The 26,967-nt window shown below is 41.7% G+C and overlaps 1 protein-coding gene and 1 long non-coding RNA gene across 3 annotated transcripts in view; one reads left to right on the forward strand and one right to left on the reverse strand.

Annotated features, from left to right (window-relative positions):
* Positions 1–26,967, reverse strand: part of SMPD3 (sphingomyelin phosphodiesterase 3) — a 120,802-nt gene that overhangs the window by 12,784 nt on the left and 81,051 nt on the right. Inside the window, exons 2-4 of the mRNA XM_055726322.1 lie at positions 23,943–25,564; positions 11,462–11,537; positions 3,916–4,071 (exon numbers count right to left, since the gene is read on the reverse strand). Of these exons, the coding sequence (XP_055582297.1) occupies positions 3,916–4,071; positions 11,462–11,537; positions 23,943–25,277 (1,567 nt within the window). The 5' untranslated portion in view covers positions 25,278–25,564. The remainder of the gene's footprint in view (positions 1–3,915; positions 4,072–11,461; positions 11,538–23,942; positions 25,565–26,967) is intronic.
* On the forward strand, positions 86–15,949 carry LOC114017391 (uncharacterized). Of its 2 annotated transcripts, XR_008735062.1 has the most exons (5): positions 86–220; positions 679–789; positions 3,883–4,001; positions 4,629–10,165; positions 12,946–15,949. It is a non-coding gene; the product is annotated as an uncharacterized LOC114017391 (long non-coding RNA). The 2 variants fall into 2 exon arrangements; XR_003562432.2 differs by lacking the exon at positions 12,946–15,949 and having other exon boundaries at positions 4,629–12,868.

Here is a 26,967-nt window from a genome sequence, read left to right on the forward strand (position 1 = left end):
TCGTCTTGATCAGAAATTTCAAGAAATGACTGCTAATGACAGTGCTTCCTGCAAAGCCTTTCTATGACAGGCATTTTTTAATAGTTTCTAGCTGTGAACTGAAGTGACGGTTCTGCAACGTTTCCTCACCCTGCCACTGACGTCGCATTGCTTACGCCCAGACAACGCTTTGGTCCAGCTAGCTGACACTACGGCAATGGAAATGGCTGTTTGTGGCTCGGTAAGTTTGAAGATAAAAGCTTGTGCTTTACTTACTTCAGAAGAATTCCCTGACTCAACGTTTTCCAAGCTGTAATAGATAAGAGAAAGGCCATGCAACTGCTAATTTGCTTGGGATATTGTCTACAGCATTAAAGCCATTCTAAACATCATCAGCATGACCTATCAACTTTAAATTAATTTCTTCCTAGATGCTGCTGTGAGCCTTGCATTAGATACAGTGCATCAAGCTCCTAGGATTATTTAGTAAGCTAACCTACAAAAATGTATACATCAGAATTTCAGATGCTGCACAAAGAAGTTAGTCAGGCTCTAGTTCTGCATGCGCTGTTTGATGCAGCAATCAGTATGCCTGGGAAGCAAGTGCCACCAGAACCTGCAAATACCACCTGCTACAATTCCATTTTTGTTACATGGTAAGAAACTGGCAACAGCTCCTGCTACCTTTCTTTCCTGCAGCACTTACACCTTTTACAAGGTTGAAACTTGTTAGCAACGCTTGAAGACTCTCCAGGGATGAGCAGAATATTCACCTGTTTGTCACTGCCTATTGCCAAGACAACAGACTAGGTAAGTACGCATGCAAACAGGTCCTCTGAAGGCAGAACTGTCACTGTTGTATCTGAGACATTGCATCTCCTTGTGTAAAACACTGCTCTGGCCAAGTGAAGCAGCTGTTGACCTCTCCCTACTAAGAAGCGGAACACAGACATGGAGCACAGCAGTGCTCTGTTCAGAGCTGGAGGCACTGTTATTGTCAGTAATACAGCTGGCTGTCCTTCAGCTGCTGCATCCACACCAGCTGATCTGGCTCATGACATCTTTCTAGTTTCCCCCACCTCCCCACCAGCCTTGTCATTGCAGGGAGACTGAAAACTCCATTTGCCAGGGTATCCTGGAGTGGGGGCAGAGGCTCGGCAGCCTGACCCTCCCTAGGATGTGCCACGTGTGCAATGCAGAGAACTGCTCTGTCTGTCTGAAAAGCTGTGCAATTGCTCGTTTCTCCAAGTTTTCCCTTGTTATGTCATACATCTACAAAATTTCCCTCAAAACCAAGACAGATTAAAGTTTTGTCACAAGGTTAATTTGTGACTCTGGCACTGACAGTGACAAGTCAGAGCTGATGAGACAAACTTAACCCATCTGACTGGAAGGCTTTTCATCCTGCACTAAAAGTCAGTCCAAAGCAACCTGACAGTAACTTTCTAATGATGTTCCCACTCATTGTGAATTCACTGTACGAATGTTGTCACAATGTTCTGTAAAGCTGGAGGGGAAAACAGAGTTGCAGAAAATTTCTCATAAGCATAAGGTCACTCGTGGACCTGGAGATCTTTGAAAACTGTACTGGCAGTGCATCTAAGAATAGAAGCTTGATATTCACCGAAACATTAATTACTTGCTGTATCAGTCTGTGGAGTGGGAAAGAATACAGAAAATCATATATAGATTACAGGAAGCTGATTACTGCTGAAGAAAAACTTAAGATGTTCAGTTCCCTATAATGCTAACAAATGTCCCTAAAACAATGAGTAATGTAAAAACGGAGGAGAAAGCTTTAAAACACTGCATTAATCTTGCTCAGTGCATAAGGAAAGAAAGTAAGTAATGTAAAAAAAACAAAAAATGAAATAGCCAGCTTAATTTCAGCTTCCAGGCTGAGTGAAGTTTAAAGGAGAGGGGGACATAAAGAAGCAGCAGAGATAGAAAAATTAAAATGGATTTCTATAACCTATTTTCCAGTTCTCTCTAGTAGTCGTAGATTTACAACTGTTATTTACCAAAGCAAGTAGTTGGTTTTAATTTTTCTTTAAGAAGGCAAATCACAACAGCACTAATTATATACTCTGTGCTTCTCATGCAAGATCTTGGTTAGGGTGCCAGAACTCCTTAGGTGGAGGATACTGACCGTATGTTCTGCCTCACCACTCCACTCCCCCCTCTCCCTCTGCGTGCTGCATAGCCCCATTCACTTTTCAATTTGCGATCTGGCCAGGCACTCTCCCCTTCGGTCTGCAGCAGATTGTTTATTTCCTTGGTGGCCACCTTTGCCTCCAGGCCACTCCGACCATACAACAGTAGTGCAAGTGAGACAGTCAAATCGCAGCAGATGTGTCGCCTCCCTTCCCTCCTCGGCCTGTCTGGGCAGCAGCTTGGCTAGCTGAAGACCTGTTATTCACCACATTTCTTCCTCTCACTGCTGCTGTTGTATTTTTTCCTAATGCATGTTTAACTACACTATTCTGTAGCCGTTACCACTTACTGTTCACCTCCATAGTGCCTAATTGATTCTTCTACCAGTTGGCGGCAGTTGCCAGCACCTGCTCAGACCATTTTGCAGTTACTTTGGATCATAGAGTTGTGACAGATTCATTTGTTTGTACATATGAGCTAGAAGTGAACAACAGAAGGGCTGTGTTTTGGGTTGATGGGCTTTTCTACCCAATTATATGTTTTTCAACTTTGAGAAAATCTTCCATTGTAAGTATCTGATACAAGTCATGAGATTAGAGAATACTAATGAGATCAGATGATGCTTGCTTTTTGTTTCTTAAAATTATTTTTGGTACCGTTGTTGCTCTCAGTCTCAGTTACCTGGGCTTCTTACGAAGTCTACAGAATTCACGCTGGATGCTGTTCACAAATCCACTCGTTTATCCACAAACTCCGGTCTGAATTGCTTGATGCCACTTCAACCGCGGCAGCCTGAGCACACCTGTGCACTGCCCCTCTCCCCGGTGACGCAGCACAGCCAGAATCCCTCTGACGACCCCCCCTCGCTGCGCCAGCCTTGTGCTCTTTGTGCCTCAGTCCTTCCAGTGTGGCCCAGTCATGCCAAAGGCCTTTCAGCCACCAGCCTTGCGGGAGGCTGGCCGCTGGCCACCACTGATCCATGGGCCAGCTCCAAACCGGCAGAGTCAACTGCCAGGGTACAAAGCCAGCAAGGACTCTGCTGGATGAGCCGCACCGAGCAGGAGGGCTGAGAGGATGCACAAACACAATGCTCTGCGCTCTGCGCTGGCAACTGAACTGTTAACAGAGCTTAGTGCTTACGTTTGGAAAAGGCTCCCATCTCTGTGAACTCACCACCCGTTAATTAGGGTTTGGTGGAGTTGTTTTTCTAGTACCCTCAGCATACAAATCTAGAAAAGTAAATATTAAAAATTTATTAAAATAAAAAAAACCCAGAAGTACCCAACATCAGTTATTTTTTTCCCAGACTGATTCAGCAATCTTTAGTTCTCCCTGCAGCGGTGATCTCCTATGTCTGTGTATATGCACCATCAAATTATTTTTAAACAGCATGAATTTACTACTTTTTCTCCACAAAAACCCCTTAACATTACGGGTATTTCATTAGTAACTAAAATTCTAGGACAGCAGGTGTCTACCTAATTGAAGTACAGCTAAACCACTGGATTTGTCCTCATTATTGCTACCATCAGTCACAAATTATCACCCTTTGTGCCTTAAAAACTGTCATGCTTCATAACTCAGCAGAGTGCCTAAGTGTGAGCTTCTCTCCTCGGCTCAGCTCAAGGCTGGTACCTATTTCAGAAGCAGCTGTAGCAATTAGGTCTTCCCTTGCAAAAGCCAGTCACTCTCTAGTATATTTCTGTAGTCCACAGGAATCTAGAGCCTTCCTGTTTCTTTTTGGAATAGGTAGACACCAGGAAGAGGAAAACCTTGTCTTACCAGAGGAGCAGTTATCGAAGTTGAGATCTCCGCAGATTACATCAAAAGCCACCAGCTCCTCTGGATTGGCTGTACTGGAGGAGGAGGTAGATTTTCTGAATTCAGACAGCCAATCTTGAAGCATATCCAGCTGCTCGCATCGAACAGTAGTATCTCCTGTAGCAAATAACGAAAACAAGAAATAAGACCTCCTTCTAAGCCACATGTGGATTAGTTGCTAAGCTACTGCTAGACACCTTGAGAAAAAGGGTGCAAGATAAAAAATGTGTGGCGAATAGTATCCTCGGTACCTAGTGCTTAGCCCATTATGCGGTTCATTAGGAACCACACTTTCTGATGACCTGCGTATCTCCTGGAATCGATCGCACTGGGCACATCGGAAGAAATGAGCAGACAGGGCACGTGCTGCAGCCGGCCAGCCAAGGTGATGACGTTTCGATGATGCGCTACACGTAATCTGGTGTTCAGAGTTAGGATCCTACTTCAGACAAAACCGGACAGCCTGTTCTGGGGTAAACCACCTGATCTTTCTTTCCTTTGCTTTCTCATTTTTAAAAATGAAAAAATTTAAGTTTCAAGTGTTTCTAGTAAATACACATCAATAGTATATTTACTACTATTGCTCAACACTGCAGTAGTCCCTCCGAGGAAGGGTTCTATTTATGTTCAACTAAGAGTGCCTAAACTGGAAGTATTTTTTCATATTTTTACAGGTATGTGTAAGTACAGGTTTTGGTGGGCAGGACTTCAGCAAGAACGAACCAGATCCTGTTCACCAGTTGCAAGGAAGTTACACCAGGCTACGTGTGCTGTGGATGTGCCCCCGTTCATGGAAGTGACGGGAGAGGGTTGAGATTGACTGGTTGCCAAGTATTTTTCGTTTGTGAAGCCATGTGGCACACAAAACAGCTCTTTAATTACAGCAGCTAACCACACAATTTCAAGCACATTAGGTGACATGAAGTCTAAAAAAAAAATTAATTACTGGCTCTCTTAAAATGATTACAGCAAAAGCTTGATGTGGGGAAAGGAGCATGAAGAACATATTCTAGAAATAATTGTTTACCGTCTTGTCTTCCCTTTCCTTTTGTTCTCACTGTACTTACAGTTGACAGTTTTGCTTGTTTCAGATTTGATATCTCAAGTCAGAACAACATTACTTTTCTTCAAAATCAAAGGTTTGTTTTCAAATGCCACAATCGGGAGAGCAGCAGACCCAGATGACTTATTCTGACTACAGTTTTATTTTAACCTGATTTACTGCTTTGTGCTAGCTATTACAAAGGTGTAAAACGCAATTAAAAACATTAGTTCTGTATGTCCAAAGCTGCTTTCAGTGGCCACTATGGAGATGGCGAACATTTAAGTCTATATGCTCCACAGCTTGTTAATCACTAGTCTCAACCGCTTAAATGTGAGCTCTGCAGCACGCTGTAACTGTGTTAGTGGACAGACAAACTTCAGAGTTTAGGACTTCACCTTCCTACCACTATTAAACGGTGAAGGGTGGGATTTTCTAGGGAGTAGAGGGGTAAAACAACAGTTAAATACAAACTGAATCAGAAATGTTCAACCAAGCATGATTTGATACAATTCTAAATGAAAGAAATATCAAAAAGAACACGACTAGGGACAGAGCGAGCTCTAAGCAGGTTCTGACACCAACTTACCTCTTCAGGCTGGTAACTCCCGACAGCAAAGAATCTTGGTGGTTTTTTTTTTTCTTTCACTCGTGTTATTCCCAACAAATCTTTATCAGTTGGGCTGTAATATAAAAGCAGCTACAAGTGCTTCCTGGATCTATTCCCCAACCTACAGTTTCTAGCTCCTTGTACCTCCAGTTCATGCAGTACCCCAATCGCACAAATCCAGACCGGTGTATTCTGGGGAAAACCCCTTGCTACAACAGCACAAGAAAGCCCTACCGTGAAGATGTAGCTAGACAAAAGCACAAAAAATAGGTCATGTGGAATAATACAGCCCGGAGCAGGTGACACCAACCACAAAAGGTGTGCGTGACTAACATATACGTTCTGCTTAACTCAAGCTACAGATAAAACTACAGGTTCACAGAAAGCATGAGCTTGAAAGGGAGCGCTGGAGATCGGCTAGGCTGACCCCTCTGCTCAAGTGGGGGCACCTGCAGCAGGCTGCTCAGGACCGTGCCCAGTCAGGCTTCGAGTATCTCCTATGGCCAGAGGCACCATAACCTCTGGGTAACCTGTGCCAGTGCTTAGTCACCCTTGCAGTAACAAACATTTTCCTTTGTTTAAATGACATTTCTTGCATTTCAGTTTGTGCCCATTGCCTCTTGTCCTGTCACTGGGCCCCACTGGAGAGGCTACCTCCATCTTCTGTACACCCTCCCATCAGGTATTTACACACTTTGACAAGCTCCTTCCTGAGCCGCCTCCTGAAACTGAGCAGTCCCAGCTTTCTGGTGAGGCCTATTTACAGTCGTGGACTACCCTCCTTTGGCAGCACCTGAATCTTTCTATCCTACCTCATGTCCCTAGGCCAGTACTTTCATCCGGCCTGCCTTTTTTTTCCTCATAACAGAACTTTTAAGCATGGCGCATCTACTGCATACAATGCAGTAGCATCTTCCTCCCCCCACAAAGTCCTGAATATATGAATTGCTTAACTCTCCGAGACTGACTTTTACATCCCTGAACTGTCAAGGTTTTTTTCATTTTCGGTGAATTATCCATCTAGCATGGCTTCACTAGGATGAATGATAAAATAATGCAGCTGTTACCATATGGGCATAAAACTCAGGCAGCAACCTGTCACAGATCAGTGTGAAGAATGTAGCAAACCCACTGAACTGAAACACAAAGGTAAAATTCTCTAAAACAGAAAACTTGAGAAAAACAAAAGACGGACAGGCAAAAACATTTTAGGAGGATATTGTGAAAGGTGTCTGGTAACATGCATTGCTGTTACTGAAAAAGCATGAACTTTAGCGACATACATGCCCCTCGGTAAGAATGCTGAGCCCTTGCAGCAGCAGCGTACACCAGATAACCTCAGGGCTCTACAGAAAAATCGCAGCCTTGGAACTCCAGAAGCCCATGACACTTACTTTCATGTCTTTGGAGAAAAAGTGCAGACCTTTTGATGGTCTGGCATATCTGATTATCCCCACTAGAGGTCATAGAAGTAATTGCACTTCAGTACGCTGCGGGGAGCGTGTGCAACGCAGTGAGCTGCATTTCCATGACAAACGGTGGGATCCTCTACTGCGACTCGAATATAACTGTTCTCTGAGATTAATATTAAACTACCGCTACCCAGATCACTGCAGCTACACAGCAGGTACTGCATCTATCTGTATGCAAAAGTTACTCGTGAGACTCAGCATCTTACCAACTCCCAATGATCAGTAGCTTTGGAGATGAAGATAACTGAACTAATCAGGCACCTAAGTAGAAGAGAAGCCAAACCTGAATGCAGAACAGTCAGGGGAGCGGACATTTCAGAAACTGCTGCTGAAATGAAATAGCATCAGTATATATTAACAGAAGAAATCTAGGTACTAGCTCCCAACACTAACATTCAACTTCTCTTTCCAGCCTTCAGCTCTAATTAAACATTCAGATAGAATCACCGATCTGACTGATTGCCACCAGTGATTAACCAGAGAATAGAGATTTGTGCTAATTGCTCTACACTCTTTTCGTCAGTAACTGGCCTGGAAAAATGCAAATAATTGTGTTGTGACTGGTTCCTGCAGTCAGTATTTCTGAATTCTTTGCAACTTCCCTTCAGCTTCAGATTTTGTGGAAGGATGAAAGGGTAGTGTCGGAAACCCCAGCCAACATAAATACCTACTTTACCTTTGTTCATTATAGGATAATCTTGCTTGCCCTTTCCATTCACTTCAGAAATAAGTGGAATCCTGGCTTTAGTTAGAACTGCAGGTAGGTGCTACACACCGAGGAACTGTTCTGTCCTGCTCTGAAAGACATTAGAAGCAGCACTGTGGTGGCTGAGCAAAGCAGCTGACAGGCCTCATCAGAGGAAATTAAAAGATCCAGTGGAGGTTTTTAAAACCAGAATTCTCAGCACTGATAAGCACTACGGGATATACTGGCAGGGAACCAGGGGAAGATGAGCAAAAAAAAGCTTGTAAAATGCAGGGTGTAAAGCCTAGTCACAAGGAAAAATTGTTCGCAAGACACAGCCAAAGGCTTTGGTTTAGCCGTGAGACGGGCTGTGCCACACCTGACTGTGACAGATGAAGCAGATCCCTACACCTCCAACATACTTAACCCGGGCTAGGCTGGGAAAGCAAAACAACGTAAAAACAAACCACCCAAAAAGCTGAAGCAACAAACCCCCTTCTGTTCTGCCGGGTTACCTTTCAGCCTGGTCAAGTCCCCCCGTCCAGTGCAACACAGCCCACAGCCGCTGTGTTAGCACAACCGAGGGCAGGGGGCAAGGCCAGGCTGCCGCGCCACGGGTACGGCAGCTTTGCCCACCTCAGAAATGTTCGCGGAATCGCTGCCTAAGGACGCTGAGCGCTCACGTTCCTCCTGATGGCACCATCAGAATTTCAGACACTGAGGGATCTCTCTCATTCCTGAGCTGAGTTCTGCTTAAGCTGCATGCAGGCTTGTGGAACCTGAAGCTGGTGCTAGAGAAGCCTGCACGGCCAGTGCCTGTACTGCTAATGACTAGACTGCCACTGAACGCAGAGCAGGGAGGTGAACGAGGTTATCAGATAGCATCCAGCATGCTACGTCATCCGGACCTGGGCTGGAATAGCTTGAGGCTTACTCTGTTCTGATGGCTTGGTGGGCTGCCTGGAAGCCATGACTCAAAGGGACTTGGGAGCTGGATGGAGCCTAGGCAGCAAAACCTGTCCAGAACATTAATCACTGACTTAATTGAAAGACATAAAAGAACCATGTAAACTTAACAGCCCCTTGAAAATAATTACATTCAAGTCTCATTAAAGATCCCTTCATTTGTCACTGAAACGCAGCTATTTCCACAGTGGAAATGAAGAGCTGCTTCATAGCACCATTCAGTAATAGGCAGAGATTGAGAGGATGAGCTGCATCCAATTCTGAAGTTTTATTGGAAAAGGAGAGTGTCAGGTCTGAAAAAACAGTAATTGCTCAGAACAGAGTTGGGCCAGCGCATCTCTTGAGAAGAAGCATTAGTAGTTGGTCCCCGACCGTAAGCAGTTGGATCCCTTCACTTCATACTCATGCAAGTATCAGACCTGTCAAGTGTAAGTTTATGTATCCTAGAAGGGAAGCCAAATTCCACTCAGCCACATATGACAAGATGATTTAAACGGCTAACCTTTTAAACAGTACTTGTTTTTATAGATACCACATCTTTACATCGCTGAACTGGTTCTTGAGTAATTTTTTAAATGTGTGAAATGTTATGAATCAGATGATACAAATCAGAAAGCACAGCTCTGCCAAAGTTATGAACTTTAGTTTTCCATTTCATTACATAAACTAATATGATATATCAAAGGACGGTTAGACTCTTAAATCATTGTCTGCTCTATTTGAATGTAGTTTGAACCAGATAAGCCTAAAAATATAGAGCAAGAACATAAGTAGGAAAATGAAAGGTTGCATTTTACCCTTGACTGACTTTGAAAATAGAATATTACTTCCCCGTTCTTCTTCTCTCCCCCCTCTTCCTCTTTAATATTTTAGGGATTTCACAAGGTGGTTATCAAAGACTAACTAAGAATACATGACTAGGTAGTAAAAAGGAACAGAACTAAAACTGGAGGTTTATAACCTAAACTAGAACAGCAACAAAATCTCTGCTCCGCAGCAGCAATCTCACAGTACGTAACCATAATTTCAGAGTTAAAAATAGAAAACCAGAGAAGGACGTTACATTGTTAAAATGTAGCTGAAAAATTCATGAACCTTCTTTAGAACTAGCCAGTCTCTCTAATGTACTTCAGGGACTGGCAGTTTTGTTCCCAAGTCTGTCTGTCTACAACTGAAGCACTGACAAAGTGGAATGAATGCGAGCTGCCTGACTGGGTTAACCCGGACATGCTGCAGCGCGTCGGCTCGGAGTTCTATCATTTATAATACATTACTGTCTTTCCTCAGTCTGCAGCACACATGCTGTCTTCGTGCGCTCTAGGAGGGCTGTGTCATGCTCCCCAGCATGCAGGAGCACAGCACTCGTGGTTGCATCAAGTAAAACTATGGCTATCCATCCCTCTGGCTAAGAAAGTCTGATCTCGCACAAAGGAAAGGTTTGTAGATGTAGCTTTTACTACTACAACTGCTCTTAAGTACAGAACTGATAGTGTTGATGGAAAAGGTAGGAAAGCCCCATCCCTGGAAGAGTTCAGGGCCAGGCTGGATGGGGCTTGGAGCAACCTGGTCTAGTGGCAGGGGTCCCTGCCCACGGCAGGGGGGTTGGAACTAGATGACCCTTCACATCCCTTCCAGCACAAACCCTCCTATGATTCTGATTTTTTTCCATAAACATCCCAAGAATTCCAAGAATCGGTCAACTTTAATTAATGAATGTTCAGGTAAACAGCTAAAATGGAGAAGCATCTTGATTTCAAAATGGAATAAACAAACTGACCTTAGTATCTATAAAAGTTACTAACTTTTTTCCCCCGTTGCTTTCTGGACTTGGGTTGTAAAATGGAGGTAAGGCCACCCATCTACTGCAATCTTGCTCTGAGTATTAACATTAAAAGAAGAGCTGGGTGCTGAGCCACTATCATTAAAAAAGGTCATAAGATGGTTGAGGAGGCTGAGGTGGATGGATGTGGCTCTACCACAACCTGACAGAGCTATGTGAAACTCCAGTCTGGTTATGGGAAGCAGTGGAGTCCACGTATCTCACAGAACCAGAAATCTGCTATTGAAGAACATCTCATTGTTTTCTAAGATTAAAGTTGAAGCGGAAATAAAAAAAATAATTAAAAAAAAAGCCTTCCACAGCCTGCTAAGACATTTTGCACTTTATATATCTTCAATGGCCTTAGAAAACAGTTTCATGAAACACAGGATACACAGCGTACTGCGTCCTGCTGTAGTAAACATAATAGTGGAACTGCTTTTAAACACGACCAAGAGAATTTTTCAATGAGTTCATTAACTTGCAAGCCATTTATGTATGAAGTTTACAGGTCAAAAACCCAGGGAATTCGGGCTGCTGATTTCTGGTGGAAAAACTGTCCCAACTTGCATCTTCTGATAATCCCCAGTTATGTACAAAGAAATCATAGTTTAACTGCCAATACAGTATGGGTTGCTGAATGCGTTGAGTGATGATGATAGTAATGTATTCGCTAAAATAACAGTATTTGGTTAAGAGGAAGCAAAGAGAAGAAAAGCTCTCAAGGGGTACTTTTTGTGTACCAAAACCATGAAGGGTTAGGGATGTACTTGTCTGCCTTTCACTGGTATTTGCAACACACACTGCACTTTGTCAGAAACACTGGAGGAGCAGTGCTTGCTACTTTTGCAGAAGAGTATCACCACAGGCCTAGGAACAGTGAAACGCTAAGGTAGGGAAATTAGGACAGTACCTGCAATAGCTTGCAAGTGAGTGCAGGAAATGTATCCCACGATTCTTTGGTCCTGAGGTGTACTTCCCACTTGCACCTGGAACGGAAGGAAGAAATGAAAAGGCGGTTAATGGAAGACCTTGTACAACTCCACTTCCAACCCCGGCTGCGCAGCCTCTGTGCGCAGTACTGGCCTTGTTCACCGCTCTTGCCTTCTAGCTCCATTTCGAACCCACGGACACACAGAACCACCAGAGACACGCGCTGGGGCTCACTGGGGCCCCACCTGCTGCTAGCACAGCGATTCCTTCCTGGCCACCACCACTGCACGTTCTGATTCTGATCTGCAGCACGTGCACAAACGTGACTTTCTCCTGCTCTTGGCAGTCCCAGTGGTTCTCTGGCCCAGTTGCGTTGCCACCCTTGCGCGTCACAGCTCTTGTTCATATGCAAGATTCAGGCCCGCCGAGTGCCGTGTAACACTTACTTTATATGATTATATATATATAATACTGATAAATATTATCAGCGGTCTAATTCTTGGTGTCTGTGTAAGACTAGAATGCAGAAGCAAAAAATGCCAAGGGAGTCTGGGGAAAAGGATGAAACAGGAAATAAATACTGTGTTTGGCCATGTTTTCTCTACTCCACAGCAAGTTTTGGATTTTGATGGATTTTTTACATTCTTCTTACAAAGTCACTGGGGATTTTTCCTATGTCTCAGCAAAGTGTTTATATTCTTCAGCCCACAGCAGCAGCCCCCATGTCTGTCAGCCAGATGAAAACACAACATGCACCCCTGCCCTTACACATGGAAGAAGCAGTGCTTCCAGGGAAGTTGGAATGGAGCATAATTCCTCATCTACTGCATATATTATGATCTTTTACAAATATATTTGCTGGTGGACACACAGGCAAATTGGAATCAAGTTCTGATTTAGGTTTTCAACTCTGTTGAAGGTTTTGGCAGTTCAGGACTTGTGCAGCTGCAGACCAAAATTCCTAATGATTTGAGGATCAAGATTTGGAATGAGGCAAGAAACCAATCTGAGCATATGTTTTCCCTGTTGACAATTGATGTGGCAACATTGCATCGACTACTTAAGAAAATGCCCACAGAGGAAAGCTGTACCCAGGGCTCTGAAAGGAAAACCACAGATGACTCCCTGGCACAAGGCTAGGCTCAGATTTCATCTGACACCTCTACATAACTCGCAGAGCTCCATTTCATACAGACAGAGTTTTGTCAGCTTGGTTGGTTTTCTCATTCTTCAGCTATCCAAGAACCATCTGATTCACTTTATAACTGGAAAGTCAGCTTTGCAGTAAGTGAATTTAGAAGTCGTTTGTACTCAACAATGCCTTGTTAACTTTCCATTTTTGTTCCAGCTAGAAGAGTATGTAATAAACAACTTACATTATTCTGTCCTCAGTCTGTTCAGTCCTCTTTTAGACAGTTTTCCAAATGGCTATTGATGGTGTTCTTTATTGCTGTTCCCATACAGTTAACCTGCTTCAGGGAGGGTGAAGGCAGAGGAAGACAAGGAAAATACACGCAGTCACTGGTGGATCTACCCCTAAGCCAGAGGACTGTAGCAGAGTCTCAAAGGACGTGCCCATCTGCTGCGCGGCAGATTTCCTGGCCCCCTGGCCCTTCAGGACTGCCTCCCAAGGGACTCTGCCCACCAGGCTTTTAACCAGGCCAAAGTCGGCCCTTTGGGAGTCCAAGGTAGTGGTTCTGCTGAGCCCCCTTCCTTACTTCTGCAAGAATTGAAAACTTCATCACCTCATGATCGCTATGTCCAAGATGTCCTCCGACCACCACATCACCCAGCAGTCCTTCCCTGCTGTACATCTTTCAATGCCATCTACTGTAACCACGCTGAAAACACTGCACGTAATTTTTTCTGTCTTTATAACAAGAATGTACTGCTTATAATCCTCTTATTGACTAAAGCAGATGGAATCATTTTCAGTGTCTCTATCCAAAAAGCATAAAAGATTTAAGTCTAAAAGCTGAACATCCAAACATAAATTATTGTCAGTTGAGAAAAAGAAGTCAACTCAAATTGGCTTTAGAATTTCCTATGCAGCCTTAATGGAGTGCCTGACAAGGCCTCGTACCCATCAGCCAATTTATGCATGGGATCGCACTCATTTCCATTAGTCATAAATAAATACGTATCTTACAGTGTCCCTGTGTGCACAGATCTATACTGAAACGGACTCAGCATCTTCCCCCTCAAAAGAATGACAAGAAATGGCCTGGAAGAATGACTGACGGCCACTATACACACGTGGGTGAGTGCAACATACGCCCCTCGGGATTGCCACCATAGGGGAACAGTGCCCCTGGGCTGCTGAGCACTTGCTAGGAACAACGGCTGCTTTACACACCTCCCCCCAGAGGAAAAGGGAAGGGGCCTTCATAAGCACTTTGCTAATTAAAAAGAGAAATAAATATAAAAAAAAAAAAGCTCCAAAGCAAGAGCTGAAGACATTAACATAATTAGAATTTCCTTGGAAAGTGCCAGCATGGAAGTACATCCAAAGCAGCTTGTCTCCCAGATTTCACAATTTGTCCAACTTTTTTGTCTTGTGGGATTGAGGTGTTGGGGTTTTTTGGAGTGGCAGTATTGATGTAAACCGCCAAGCAGAGTCATTTTGAGTATAATAATCATCATAATGGAGGCAAATATTTGTGACAACTACTAAGAGAGAAGATAAATATCCTTGCAGCCTCCTAGTGAGTTCTCAGCTACAGTAGAAGCACTAGTGTATTAAATATGGTCTGAAATAAAATAGAAAGGTCTGATTATTCAGTCTAATTTGGTATTTCACAGATGAACAAGGTCTATGGGATGTGCAGACAGGAAAACTACTTGACCTCTGGAATATTACAAGCCCTGTAATTCTGCATAAAAACATTCCTTTGTGTGGCCAAATACTGTAGCTACTTTTAGACTGTTCCATTTTCAAGGGTATATTATATTGTGGTGACTCGGCCTGAGCAGCTACGTGGCAGCCCTGCAGGAAAGCAACACTTGAGCGTTCTTTTCAGCCTGCAACGTGGATCTTGGCAGAAAAGTTCCACTTCCGCCAAACCAAGTCAGCACTTCACACTAAATACAGAAGAAATTTCTAAATTCACATTTACGAAGAAAATAAAAGTCAGCAAATAAGCCAGAGTGGCTCCTTCCCCAGGAGCCTGACTTAAGTTCACCTCACCTGTTCTACTTTGTAGCTTTGTGTCAATTCACAGGGTAATTCACTGAATTACCCTTCTGTAGGGAACTACTTCCGATACTGCTTTCTAAAAATCATTGTATAGTGTTAGTTGTGTCACGGACCACTCTTCTATGTCTGAAAATTTATATGAAGGCAGTATCTAAATATATTTATAAGTTCCCAATGTTTTAAAACAGGGTAATTATTATAGGAGGAAAAAGTTGTATGTGATACCCTGTTAAACTCTGATGTTACCTAGAGGTAAAGTTAAAACTGAGAGAACATACCTGTGGTTCTTAAAATTATATAATTTTATATATAACTTAATAACTTTTATAACTTAAAGTGTCTTAATTATATAATTTTTGACAAACAAATCAACGTTTTTCAATATTATGCTGACATATGCAAAATATATTCCAATTCTCAGTACATCTGCAGAGGTTAAGTCATCAAACCAGTCAAACCTTCGGAGGCTAGGAGTGGATCCTGATCACAGTTTGTTACACCTCTAACATTTTGTTAGCTCTTGGGGTGCGAGGGTATAAAAAGCTCATTACAGATGAGCAAGAGGCTTTCTTTTGCAAAGAGGAAAGCCTGTTAGGGTTCCGTTTGAAATTCAGAATGCCAGTTTCTACTGCAACGTATTTACATTTGTCTGTCCCCTACCTGTAAATTAAATAAGTGCAAAACTGACAGTTCTGAATTTTTATTTTCAGTTAAGAGCACTGACTGTGTGAAGTACACAAAAGCGCTTGACATCAAGTACTTCTAATAAAGATTTCACTTCTATGCCATAGCATATTAGTACAGTCTGTTGAAAAGACCATGCTGATACTGTGCAAAATTGTCTGTGTTCCTGGAATTGTGTATCAAAAACTTGTCCTGTCTGGACTAAAGAGTGGTATGTCCTCCAGTTAGACTGGTATCAGGGAATAAACGGTGCTCGTGAAAGAAATCAGATTAACAAGGCTACGGCAGAAAGATTCTTGTTGGCAAGAAAAAAAAAAAAATAATGAGAAGCAACAGTTGAAATTTTAGAGCTAGAGTGAAGGCAATAGGTTTGAATTCAATCGCATTACTTGCTATCATGGGAATTGTCTGAGCTAACTGGAAAATCTTGCACATCTCATGTTTACCATACTCTGGTATAGTAAGCATACAAAGCTGCAAACATGACAAATGTCTTTAACAGTTTATATTTACACCGTTTCTATTACATCTGGATGTCAAGAAAAGCATCAACAGATACTTAAAAACACACACATACACACACACACACACACAAAAGAAATGCTACCTAAATAGCAGGGGTATTTCAATACCAGCTTAAAAACCAGCTTCAAGAATGTCGCTGCTGTGTTAATAAATCATCAGCTACTTGGAAGAAAATGTTCCTCAGTGCTGAAAAATTTGGGCCATGCCATAACATGAGAAACCTCACTCAGTTAAAGAAAATAGATTCTCAAAGCTGACCAATAATGTGTAGACAAAACCAGAAGGTTTGCTACAAAGGTTAACTTAACCTTTTAGTGACATTTTCTAGAAGCTTCACATTGCCAGGAGGTAGCCATTCCAAACAATCCTGAATAGACAGTTTCTTAAACATGCACCCTCCGATCTAGGTACTACAGTCTAGTATATATACATGTCCAAGCACATGCCACTGCCACTTTCTTCATGGGAAGCAAATCCAGGTGTGCAAACCAGAAGAGAGCTAAAATTTTGGCATACTCCTGGAAAAAGATCTCCAGAGTTTATCACCCCACAATCTACATGCGGTCAATAAACCCAAAGTTGGGAAAGCTAAATAATCTGAAAGCCATGTTAAGAATCCTTCAGGGAGATGGGATGCTATGCAGAATCGCTCTAGCTTTGGCCATTATAGTTTAATCACCTCTCAGACTGTAAATGAGCAAAACCATTCATTTCATCAGCTTAGTTGTCCATGAAGGTGTCAATTTCGCCATTGGAATAAATGTGCACTGTAGGACCAACTCCTGCATTATTCTTTTGAAGACAGTATGTCTCCAAAGCCAGCTCTATGGCAAGCAAATTTATGGTGATGACAACAACAAAGCTGATGATGTCCATGTTTTGAAAAAGAAACGAGCCAGGCTGAAAAGCACACCTGCACGCTCTGTGGGGAAAAAAACCTCTCCTTAAAAACAAAAGCATGAGCACTGCATTTGCGAAGAACATCATCTAAGCAGGGGCCTTGAGTTCCTGTTTGTCTTAGAAATAAACTGCCACAGACAGACATTAAGAGCAGGGCACAGAAACAGACTTTACAGTAGATGTGACAGTGACTTACTCCCACAGAAATGTTTATCCTACCATATGTAGCCAATATTGTTTAAGTTCAAGGGAAGCTCCATTAAAAATATAGCAGCCTAAGATTCAACCGCATTACTGCAAATGAAGCAACTGTACGTGCAGAAGCAGTGGTAGCTGCACACACTTGTCGCTCAGACCTGCTGGCTTTGATGCTGAGACATGCCTGTAACAGCACGCTGTTTACACCTCTCTATTTTGACCACTGTGGGAATATCATTATACACATCCTATGTAATTATGACGAGCAAATGATAGAGTAAGGAAGATAAAAGAAAGCAACGGAAAATACAGTTTGTCTTTCCAGTACAGCTTTTCCATCATCTCCCAAACTGTATCCACCCTTCCTTGACATTTTTTTCCCATTTCAGCCATTTCCCAAGACAAACAGGAGTCAGCACCAAGAAACTAGCTGGAATAGCCAGTCAAACCGTGTGCCCAAGTCCTCCTTCCTGTTACTCTTAAGAGAAGATGCCAAGGAAAACCTGCAACTACTTACATTCACAATTCAAACGTTCCTGTCGCATGAGGATGACTTAGATTAGCAGTAACTTCCAAGAAAGATGTGTTTTATTCCTGTACTTTATGTTCTTTGTAGTGGTTTTTTGGTTAGCTTAGACGTAGTGGAAAAAGATTGATCTTACTTTCAGTACTTTGACAGCTCTGCCTTTTGCCTTCAGGCATATGTAGCAGCTTCTAAAGAAGACACATTAGTTAAATTATAAATACGTTATTTAAGCATATTAAGTAAAGTAGTTTGAAATGTTATAGAGGTCAGCTCAAAATTCTGTTTGGTGCTCTGCAATTCTTTCCAGCCACATCTGCACTTGATGATTTTAGAATTCTGTTTTTCCCTTCCTACCACATGACAACAGTTACTGTTCCATGAACTCAGAGAATTAGTTATTTGGCAAAGCTCCATTAAACTTACACGTGAGGGGAAGCAGCTGTAAATTGGTGCTGTGAACGAGGGGCTCATCCTCTTCTGAAGAGGAGCAAGCCCACAACTCACATTCTCTCAAATCTGTATTTGATTCTGCACAACAGTTTTAATTTGTCCCCATTATGAAGGAGAAAAAGACCACGATTAATGACGAAAAAAGACCGTGATTAATAACATTAATTATATCAAGGTGAAGGAACATGGTACAGTGCCATGGTAGGGTCTTTTTTTTTTCTTTTTTAAAAAAACATCTCGGGCAGGTTCTTGGACTCTATCCAATTCCTGCATTAACATTTTATAGCAGAAACTGAACTTGTGGAAAATGTTTAGGTTACCCTCCTGACTTAAATGGCACAGCTTTAGAGTTACCTAAACAAATCCATGAACAGCACTAGACATTTTTTAATACATCTTGGGATGACTGTAGATACTGGAAAACTCATCAAGGACAAGAAAATCTAACGACTGAAATCTCTAGATGATCTTTTCATGGGGTCAGAAAACAGCCATTCCCCTTTTCTGTGGAATCCTCGGACAAAAAAAGCCTCCCCTCGGTATACTGTGCCACTGTACAGCAGAAGTTGCCCCTTCACTCTCAGCCACAACACACTGAGTTGGCACGGGACAGCGAGGACAGCTTACGCGACCCAAGCCAAATGTATCTGCATCAGTAACAGCAATAAGGAGAACCACAGCGGTTAATTCGGGGAACCCTCATTTTGTCGTACAAAGCAGGCACCTCGAGAGTAGCAAATAGTAAAAACTGTGCTTCATAGCAGTTCTGCAATTAGAGCTACGGCTCCTTCTGCCATCTGTTACCACCGTATCAGCTCTTTTGGAAGCAAGTGTAGCTTTGCACATAAAGCAAAGGTTGCTAGGTTTCCTTTAAGCGATGAATAATATGTTCTCTACACAATTACTGTACTCCCTGGGAACAGCATTAATTTTCAGAGAATTTGAAAAGTAAATCTGTTAATAACCTTAGGAATTACTATTAATTAAACACAAGTCCTTTCAGAAATTTAGCAAAACCCACAAGACATATTTTCTCCTTCTGATTCCTTTTGATTTTGTTAGAATACTATTAGCTGTTCAGACTTCCCACATCAGACTGCAGTTTAGCTTTTGCTCTATGTTCACATACTGTGTTTTAAGCAAGAATTCTTATTTTTGCTGAACTTATCTCTCTGGGCAGATGCCAAACCCGAGAATAATTTCCTCCTAAGAACGGTAGGAAGAACTGCCTTCTATACAACATACTTCCATATCTCCCGGTCTCAGCAGGAGGAAAACCACTCCAAAACCTCTCCTCAGTTAAGAACCATTTTGAGAATGATACCTCTTTTGTTCCCTTCCCTACCCCCAAGTATGCATTTACTTGTCTTCTATGGTTTAGATCTACATTGCAGTTACAGCTATTACAATGTAAGGGTAAGAGAGAGGCAAACTTCTGTCAACAGAATTGACAGTTTTTATTAGATTGATACGTCTGGGAAAATACGGACAAGCTCTCTAACTCAGTAACTCATCAGGGCAAGGTAAGGATGTTTCCCGCTTTCATTGCACTACTGTCCAAAACTTACACAAACATCCCCGAAAGACAGTGTAACTAAGGCTACACACTAATCCCTCTATCTAAAAATGAACGTTGACGTTTTGAAACCTCCTAGTAAATTACAAACAGGTGATGCATTACACAATTTCTGCTCAGCACTCATGGATACCTTTTAAAATTGATTTGACTGCAAAATCATCATCCAGTTTCTGAAAGGGACATATATTTTACAACTCCCCTTTAAATCCATCAGAACCACTGTGCATTAAAATTATGTATGTGTCAAACCAACAGCTGCAGAGTAACCGAGGCCACTGCGATCTGCATCACGTTATATACAGATACATACAAGCTAGCTTTTTTAGTTTGAATCCCCAGCACAGGCTAGCATCTGTGTCAGTCTCGCTTCCCTCCTCTATCTGCAGCACAGCACCAGCAAGAGACAATTGAAGTGATAAAACCTGCAAAGCAGACTCAAGGGTTTTCTTAGGCGTTTTAAATTAATGTGAAATGCAATGCTAGAACAGAGAGTCACGGCAGAGTGTCCCAAGGGCCCAGACTGTCAAAGTATGAAAATGGATTGGCTGATTTATATATTTGCTAACTTCTCCTCTGAGTCTTTAGCGGCAACTAGGAAGAGTGGTTTAACACTTCAGACCTGTCACTTGCATCTAAGTGACGGTTTCATTTCCCCCCCTTCTTAAATGCTATTTTTTCTGTGCCTGTGTCCCTCTTATGTCCCAATGAGACCCTCAGATTGGAGACAGATACATTGCTAGAGTCTGAAGAGATCAAAGTGCTGAATGAAAATCAGTTCTCCTGTAACACAGAAAACAGGCTTTATACAAGGGCTACTCACAACTATGTCATCCTCATGCCTCCCGCCTGATCTGGAAAGCATCAGCCCATACAGATGGAAAAAACGGTCTCTGATCTCTGTCAGGAAAATGGCAGCAGTGGCAACTTTCGTGGCAGACATTTTTAGGAAGAGAACAGATGAAGGCTAGCAAAATTCCTTTGAACAGCTCTCCGGTTAGCACTTGGCTAGCATGAAATCAGTAGCATGAAACAGTCTTAAAAGCCTTTGTAATTTACTTCCAACTTTCCCTTGGCTGTGACACCCCAGGTGTTAAGCCACAATCAAATCACTTGACCTTCCTGTGCTTTAGTTTCTCCTTCTATTAAGCAGATATTGACCTCTCTTTACTATGCACTCTGCGACATATGAATGAAAAGTAGTATGTAAGAGTTGATTGTTATTATAGCTACTAATAATAACCGCTGAGCTCTCTAAGTCTCTCAGGTAAAATAGTTCCGTATGACTAAGCAAATCTCTCAAATCCTTCCAAATCTCCACTTGAACTTCACAATCTAGATGGCGAAGGCAGGCCAGGAAAGGGGAGGGGGGGAATATGGAAATGGAAAATAATTTCCACTTCTGGAAACAGAACCTATTCCAACAGGAAAAAAAAAGTGTGAAATACCTGTACCCTGGCAGTAGGGATCTGGTTTGTAAGCAAACTCCCCCAAAACAGTTTTGCCTTTTTGTTCAAAATAATTAAATTTTCATTGATTTTTTAGTTCTGAGATCTTTAATTTATCTCCTTAACAGTTACATTTATGGTAAGGATACCAACTGTACTCATTAAATGAGAGCCATTTCTCTGAACATTTTTTTGAATTTGGATGTTGGATCCTTCCTGAGGTTCAGAAAGATTTGAATAAAGGCTTCATCTTCCTCATGAGTGGAAACATTAAGTTTTATTTATATTTACTAAATATACAAGTCTTCTCCTCTGATTGCTTTTTACAATTGTGGAGTTTTTTTGAAATAATAGAGAGCAATTGCTCCCTTACGCAGAGATGCAAGCTACGCAAGGGGAACAGTCTTCCTAGGTATACTTCCAAACCAAAACTGAACTGATGTCTTTTCGACTTCAGAAATGGGAATGCTGTGCTTTCCACAGGAGTCAGGCACTTAAAAACACGGAGTTTGCATAGGACAGAGAGACTTAACTCCATGCCACTACTGAATGGAAAGCAATTAGGAGACCCTTGTTCTGCAAGGCTCTCTCTTCCCATCTTCAAAACCACACTGAGATTAATGCGTGACTAGATCGTGTTATATGCATACAAGGTCTTTTAAGAGGCAGTAAGTTACCTAAAAGCAGTGATAGAAGCTGTGCATTTTGAATGACAGAGTACCTTGCAATGACACCTTCCAACCACAGTTCCGATAGCTTTGCTAGCTTGCTGCTGTCCCACCGTAAGACCTCAAGACTTCTGAAGGTAATTAATTAGTTCTCACTGACTTCAAAAACTAACCAGGCTTTTACTTACTGTAGCTTTTGTCTCTGGAGTCCACACACACTCAGTTGCTGATAAAGCACTTCAAGAAAAACAACCTTTAAACCTACTTTGTTTCAAAGCTAAAATTAAACAGATCATTCCTACTTTTTGTTGTTGTTGTTGTTGTTGAAGAAATGACCAATGATCACTTAATGTACAATTAAGAAAGGCAGGCACTGCGTGTCAGGACAGACTTACTCAGAATGAAAAAAAAATAATTTAGGTATAAAGTACAGTATGTCAGAATGACACAGACATAATGAAAAACAGCCTTTTAGCTGGGTCAGAATTCTGTCGTATTTAGAAGAATGTGGTAGTCTTCAAATCTTCATAATAATTAGTCCCTGCTCAACTGTAACGTTATTTAACAACTTGGATCCATAATTAAGTTCATCATCCCAGTGGAATTTTGAAAAGAGGCTTAATTTTCTCCAAGAGAAATAGAGACATCGCGGCCTGCCTAGCAGGTTAGTAAATCAATGACTCAGCATTGGGCAGTTGAAAGCAGATTGTTTTTAATCTTTTAATCCCCTATATATGCATATGTTGAAGGGTAGTTTTGTGACCCTGGTAATATGGGCATGTTTAGGGTACACTTCCTCTGACCTATTTTAGATACCTACAGTAGGAAGAGAGGAATCCTGCCCCACAGGTGGCTGGCTGTCGAGGAAGCTGGGGATGACCAGCTCCAAAGTCTAAAGTACCTACATTTGACCACAGAATTCCCATACTTCGTAAGTATTTAATTCTTTGGAGTGACTCGTTGCAGTGTCTTAGTTTTACTACACAACATGTATGTTCATTGTTGCATGCAGCACTTTAGGACAGAAAACCCAAAATTTAGCTGTTTATAAACAGAAGAGTACAGTACAGAAAGCTTAGGCCCAATTTTTGGAGACCTGTATACAGATACGGATAGGCTTTTGTTTATGTCAAATGTATACAAAATACTGAACTATTATCAGACTGCAAATTCTAATATTTGTGCTTTTTATGCAAGCCACAATACCAGAAGTTTTTGCTTTGTTGACAAATTAGAAACAGCAGGTACAAAAATCCTCACTGATCCTTATTAACAATCCATATTCTTAAAGGCTATTAATGGCTTTTGTTGAGGACCTGTGAGTGTATGCACTAGAAAGTACGTGTGATCTGAGCACCTGATGTATTTGGCTAGCATTAAGAAAAAAGTTCAGGTTTTAGTTAGTGAAACCCATTCCAAAGTAACAAAATCACAAAATCTGAAATCCAGTATTCTAGGAGATTTTCAGACGTGTCTAAATTTGCGTCTCTGCGCAAAGTTTTCGTTCTTCATTAATCACAAATTAGCAGAGCCAGCTTTCCAGTTTATGAAAAGCACGGCCAGATTCTCCCAAGAATTAAGCCTGAACAGCCACCAGTCTTGGAAAAGCAAAGCATTGCATGAAGATTTCTATTTCTGCTTTTCATGATAAACAGACATATAACCCCAGGCTTCCTGTTCTACCATTACTTCATTTAAGTCAACTGTGTTTAAAAAGCAAAAAAAGCTCTGTGCTCCCCAGTGTCCCAGGCAGGTGGTTGGTTGTTTTTTTTTGTTTACTCTTCTTTGCATCTCTCTTTAACAATTGTTGTCTTCTGCAACCAAGACAAAGGGATAGCCATGCATTTCATTGCAATTCTTTCACTTCTATTCTACTGACATTTAGACTTTTGATTGTCTTTTGATTTCCACATAAATGCACAACATGCATAAGCTGGTTTCCAACAGTAATGCCCATTGTACTATACTCATGTTACAAAGCTTAGAATTTGTGCATTTTATTAGAGATAGTTCTGTAAAGAAAGAAATTAAAATGACATTAAAACCACTTCAAATTTTGACACTTGAAATTATACTAAGTTTACCTCCAAAAGTCCCTCATTATTTCACGCACATCCATCACTAACACAGTGTCTAGGCCACAAAACCATATATATACGTTGTATCAGGTAGTCTGGACCTCAATATTGACTCTTTGAACTCTTAACAGAAATGACTGAGAGAAAATAACATAATTTATAACTTGTCACGTATACAGAATCAATATTTATGGCTTCAGAAAAGCTCTTACCTTGAGAAACAAGGCTCCCTTGGAAGCCAAGGAGTCTGTTCCTCTTCCATTGGGGTAACAGTGATAGGCAGCATCCATAACAGGATAGCGGCTGGCAAAAAGGAGACCACTGTTCACAAACTTAAAGCTACAGCAGCCATGGCAACTGTAGACCCCAACATCATAGACAATGTATTCAAAATAGTGATGAAGCTGCTCTTTCAATTTCTCCGCAGCTCTTTTGTCAAACACTTCCTGCAAACACAGAAAGTCCAGGTTGGCAGGGAAGAAAGCAGAGATCTCATGATCAAAGGTCTCATCCGTATGTTTCTTTTTCCGCACTGAAGTCTTCTTCATGATTGAAGCCTTGTAGAGGAGCTTGTTGTTGACAGTGCTTTGGTCCACTGTACCATCTCCAACACGCACTTTAACTAAGGACTCTCGTGAGGCAGAATAGCTGTCTAAACTCCCAGAATCTCCTTCCTTCTGTTTGTGGTTAGGTGTTTTTGAGATCTCTGCATCACCTTCCGGTGAGGGCTCTGCTGGGCCACTGGCATGCGCCTGGCCATTGACGGTATCTGTTTCTGTGTCTGACATGTGGCCATTATCCTCTCCATTTATGCGGACAATGCAAGTGTTCTCTTCTCCCTCGTTTGGCTCTCCAGCTCCACCTTTATCTTCTCTGTCCTCACTGTTGTTTGAGCCTGAATTGTCTCCTTTATACTCCATTGATGTTGTCCTTTTGATGCCAGCATTAACAGTACGATTAGCGCTATCTCCACCCTGGGGGGAGACCAAGCTGCTAAAACTTGCTGCACTGATGGATGTGTTGGTAGGAGAATCTATATATATTTTGATCTGTGGTCTGCTTGCCCCATTTCTGATCCTCCGGCCAATCTCTTTAGCTCTAGCCTGTGTATTGAAAACATTATTAAATCTTGCCAGAGAATCTGGCAGCAGGCAAACGTTGGCACTGCCGAAGCAGAAGCTTTTCCCATTCCCTGCAGCCTTCCATTCAGTGAGCAGTGTGGCTCCATTGGCATGGTTCTTGTCTTCTAGCCTGGAGTAGATATATGGCCTTCTGGCTGACTGGAGCGGGGACCATAGCAAGAAGCCAATCAGAGCAAAAGGAAGAGAGGCTACCAACAGTGCCAAGTAGATGGGAGTGGTAATAATGATGCAGAGTGCATGAAAATAGCACGGATCGTCTGCTCTTTGACGTTTTTCATAGGTGGTTGGAACAAAAGAGGCCACAAGCCTATCTGCTAACCAGTAACATGGGAAAATCAGGCCCCAGGAAAAAGAATGCAGAACCGACAGAAAGCTGTTGGGAAATGGGGAAGTGTATAAAACCATTGCAACTTAATTATGACAACACTTCAGGGCCTACTACATGATGTCACTGTATCAAGCATCCATAAGAACACTGGGCAGGGGCTGGGGAAGAAAGGTCCGGTCAGGAGTTTGTTTTTTTCCAGTGAGAGTCAATAACAAAACTTTAAGAGCACCATTTCACTGTGTTGGAGTAAAAATGAAACAAGGCCACTGTTTTCGTCTGGCTTTTTGGCATCTATATTTGTCGAAGGATGTCATTGTTCACTGGAGGCTGCCATAACGAAACACTCCGGAGGCAAAAAGGAAATCTGTAAAAGCAAAAGCAAAATATAAATTAATCATGATTAAGATTATTTAAGATTATTGGTTTTAAACTGCAGATTTCAGCTTTGAAGAAAACAATGCTAATTGAATATAGCAAATAAGAAAAACAGTTTCACATTTTTGCTCTGAAGACAGACGAGGTCTTTCAAAAGTTGTCTTACCAGTTGAAAAGTTGTCTTACCAGTTGGGAAATTCTGACCCGAGGTATTTAGCAAATGTCATGATTAACCAAAAACATTCAAACTGTCAGGGGCCTGATCTTACAAAAAAATGCTTGGCAGTATACATACAGCTTTTTTTCTTTCTTTTTTTTCTGTTCGTTAAGTAATTTAAGTCATCTCAACAACATCATAATTTGAGGTTTTAACACTGGTTTTGATAATATGAAATGCAGAACATTTTAAAAAAACAAGTACTCATATTCATCAAACTGATCAACCATTGGTGATGGCATCACCAGTGAGCGCAATGTCACCCTCCATAAGCTTAAGCTGTGCTGTTACCCTTTAAGAGGAGCAAAGCTAGATGGCTGACAAAGGCAGAATTCCCATTGACAATGTTTCAAGTTTCAAACCTAGAATGTAAATAACATTAAGCAGCACTGGATAAAAAACATTCACCAAATACGCAAGAGAGAGGATGTACATTGGCCCATGCTTTAAAACCCATCTTTATTTTTGACATCTTGGAGAGATGAAAATTACATACAAATATTTATTGGCATGAATTCAATTAAAATTTGGGGCACTCAGGTGGTCAAAATTAAGGAAGTGGCAGTTTGATGTGCATTTTAAACATTCTGCAGGGCACCCAGAGACAGAAGGCCATTTCTATTTCTATTTAATAGCAAATAAAACAATTATACAGGACACAGAAGAAATACCCTTTTACAAAGCAATGTCACCTTAGAATAAAAATGCAATTCTTCCATTTTCTCTCACTTTTTAGATTTCTGCTTCTTGAAACCAAGCCCTTGCAACTGGTTTATGTTCCTGCTCTCAGCGCATTTTTTACCTGTGGTACACATGCGAGACTGACAACACAGAGTATACTGTACAGGTCAAAAGTGGTGAGGCAGGCATTAACATACATGGCTTCACTAGCTCTCTTTTTACCACACATATTTTTTTCGTTTATTAATGATAAGAAAGTTCTTCCTCAGACCAGAGTCCCAATCAGCAGGACTGACTCCTCGTAGCACATCAGATTTGCAGCCATACAGTTCTGGTAGGCACCATGGCACAGAATTTTTTTAAAAGGAACAGATGAAGATGAGATAGTTTTGCAGATACTTCTTCCCAGAAGTGAAACACAACCCTGGGGCAAGCAAGCAAACATTAGTCTGAAAAAATCTAGCAAGATGGCGACAGGGGCTCCTAAGAAAAAT

The sequence above is a fragment of the Falco cherrug genome, chromosome 14 (assembly GCF_023634085.1).
Source record: "Falco cherrug isolate bFalChe1 chromosome 14, bFalChe1.pri, whole genome shotgun sequence".
NCBI classification, from domain to species: Eukaryota; Metazoa; Chordata; class Aves; order Falconiformes; family Falconidae; genus Falco; species Falco cherrug.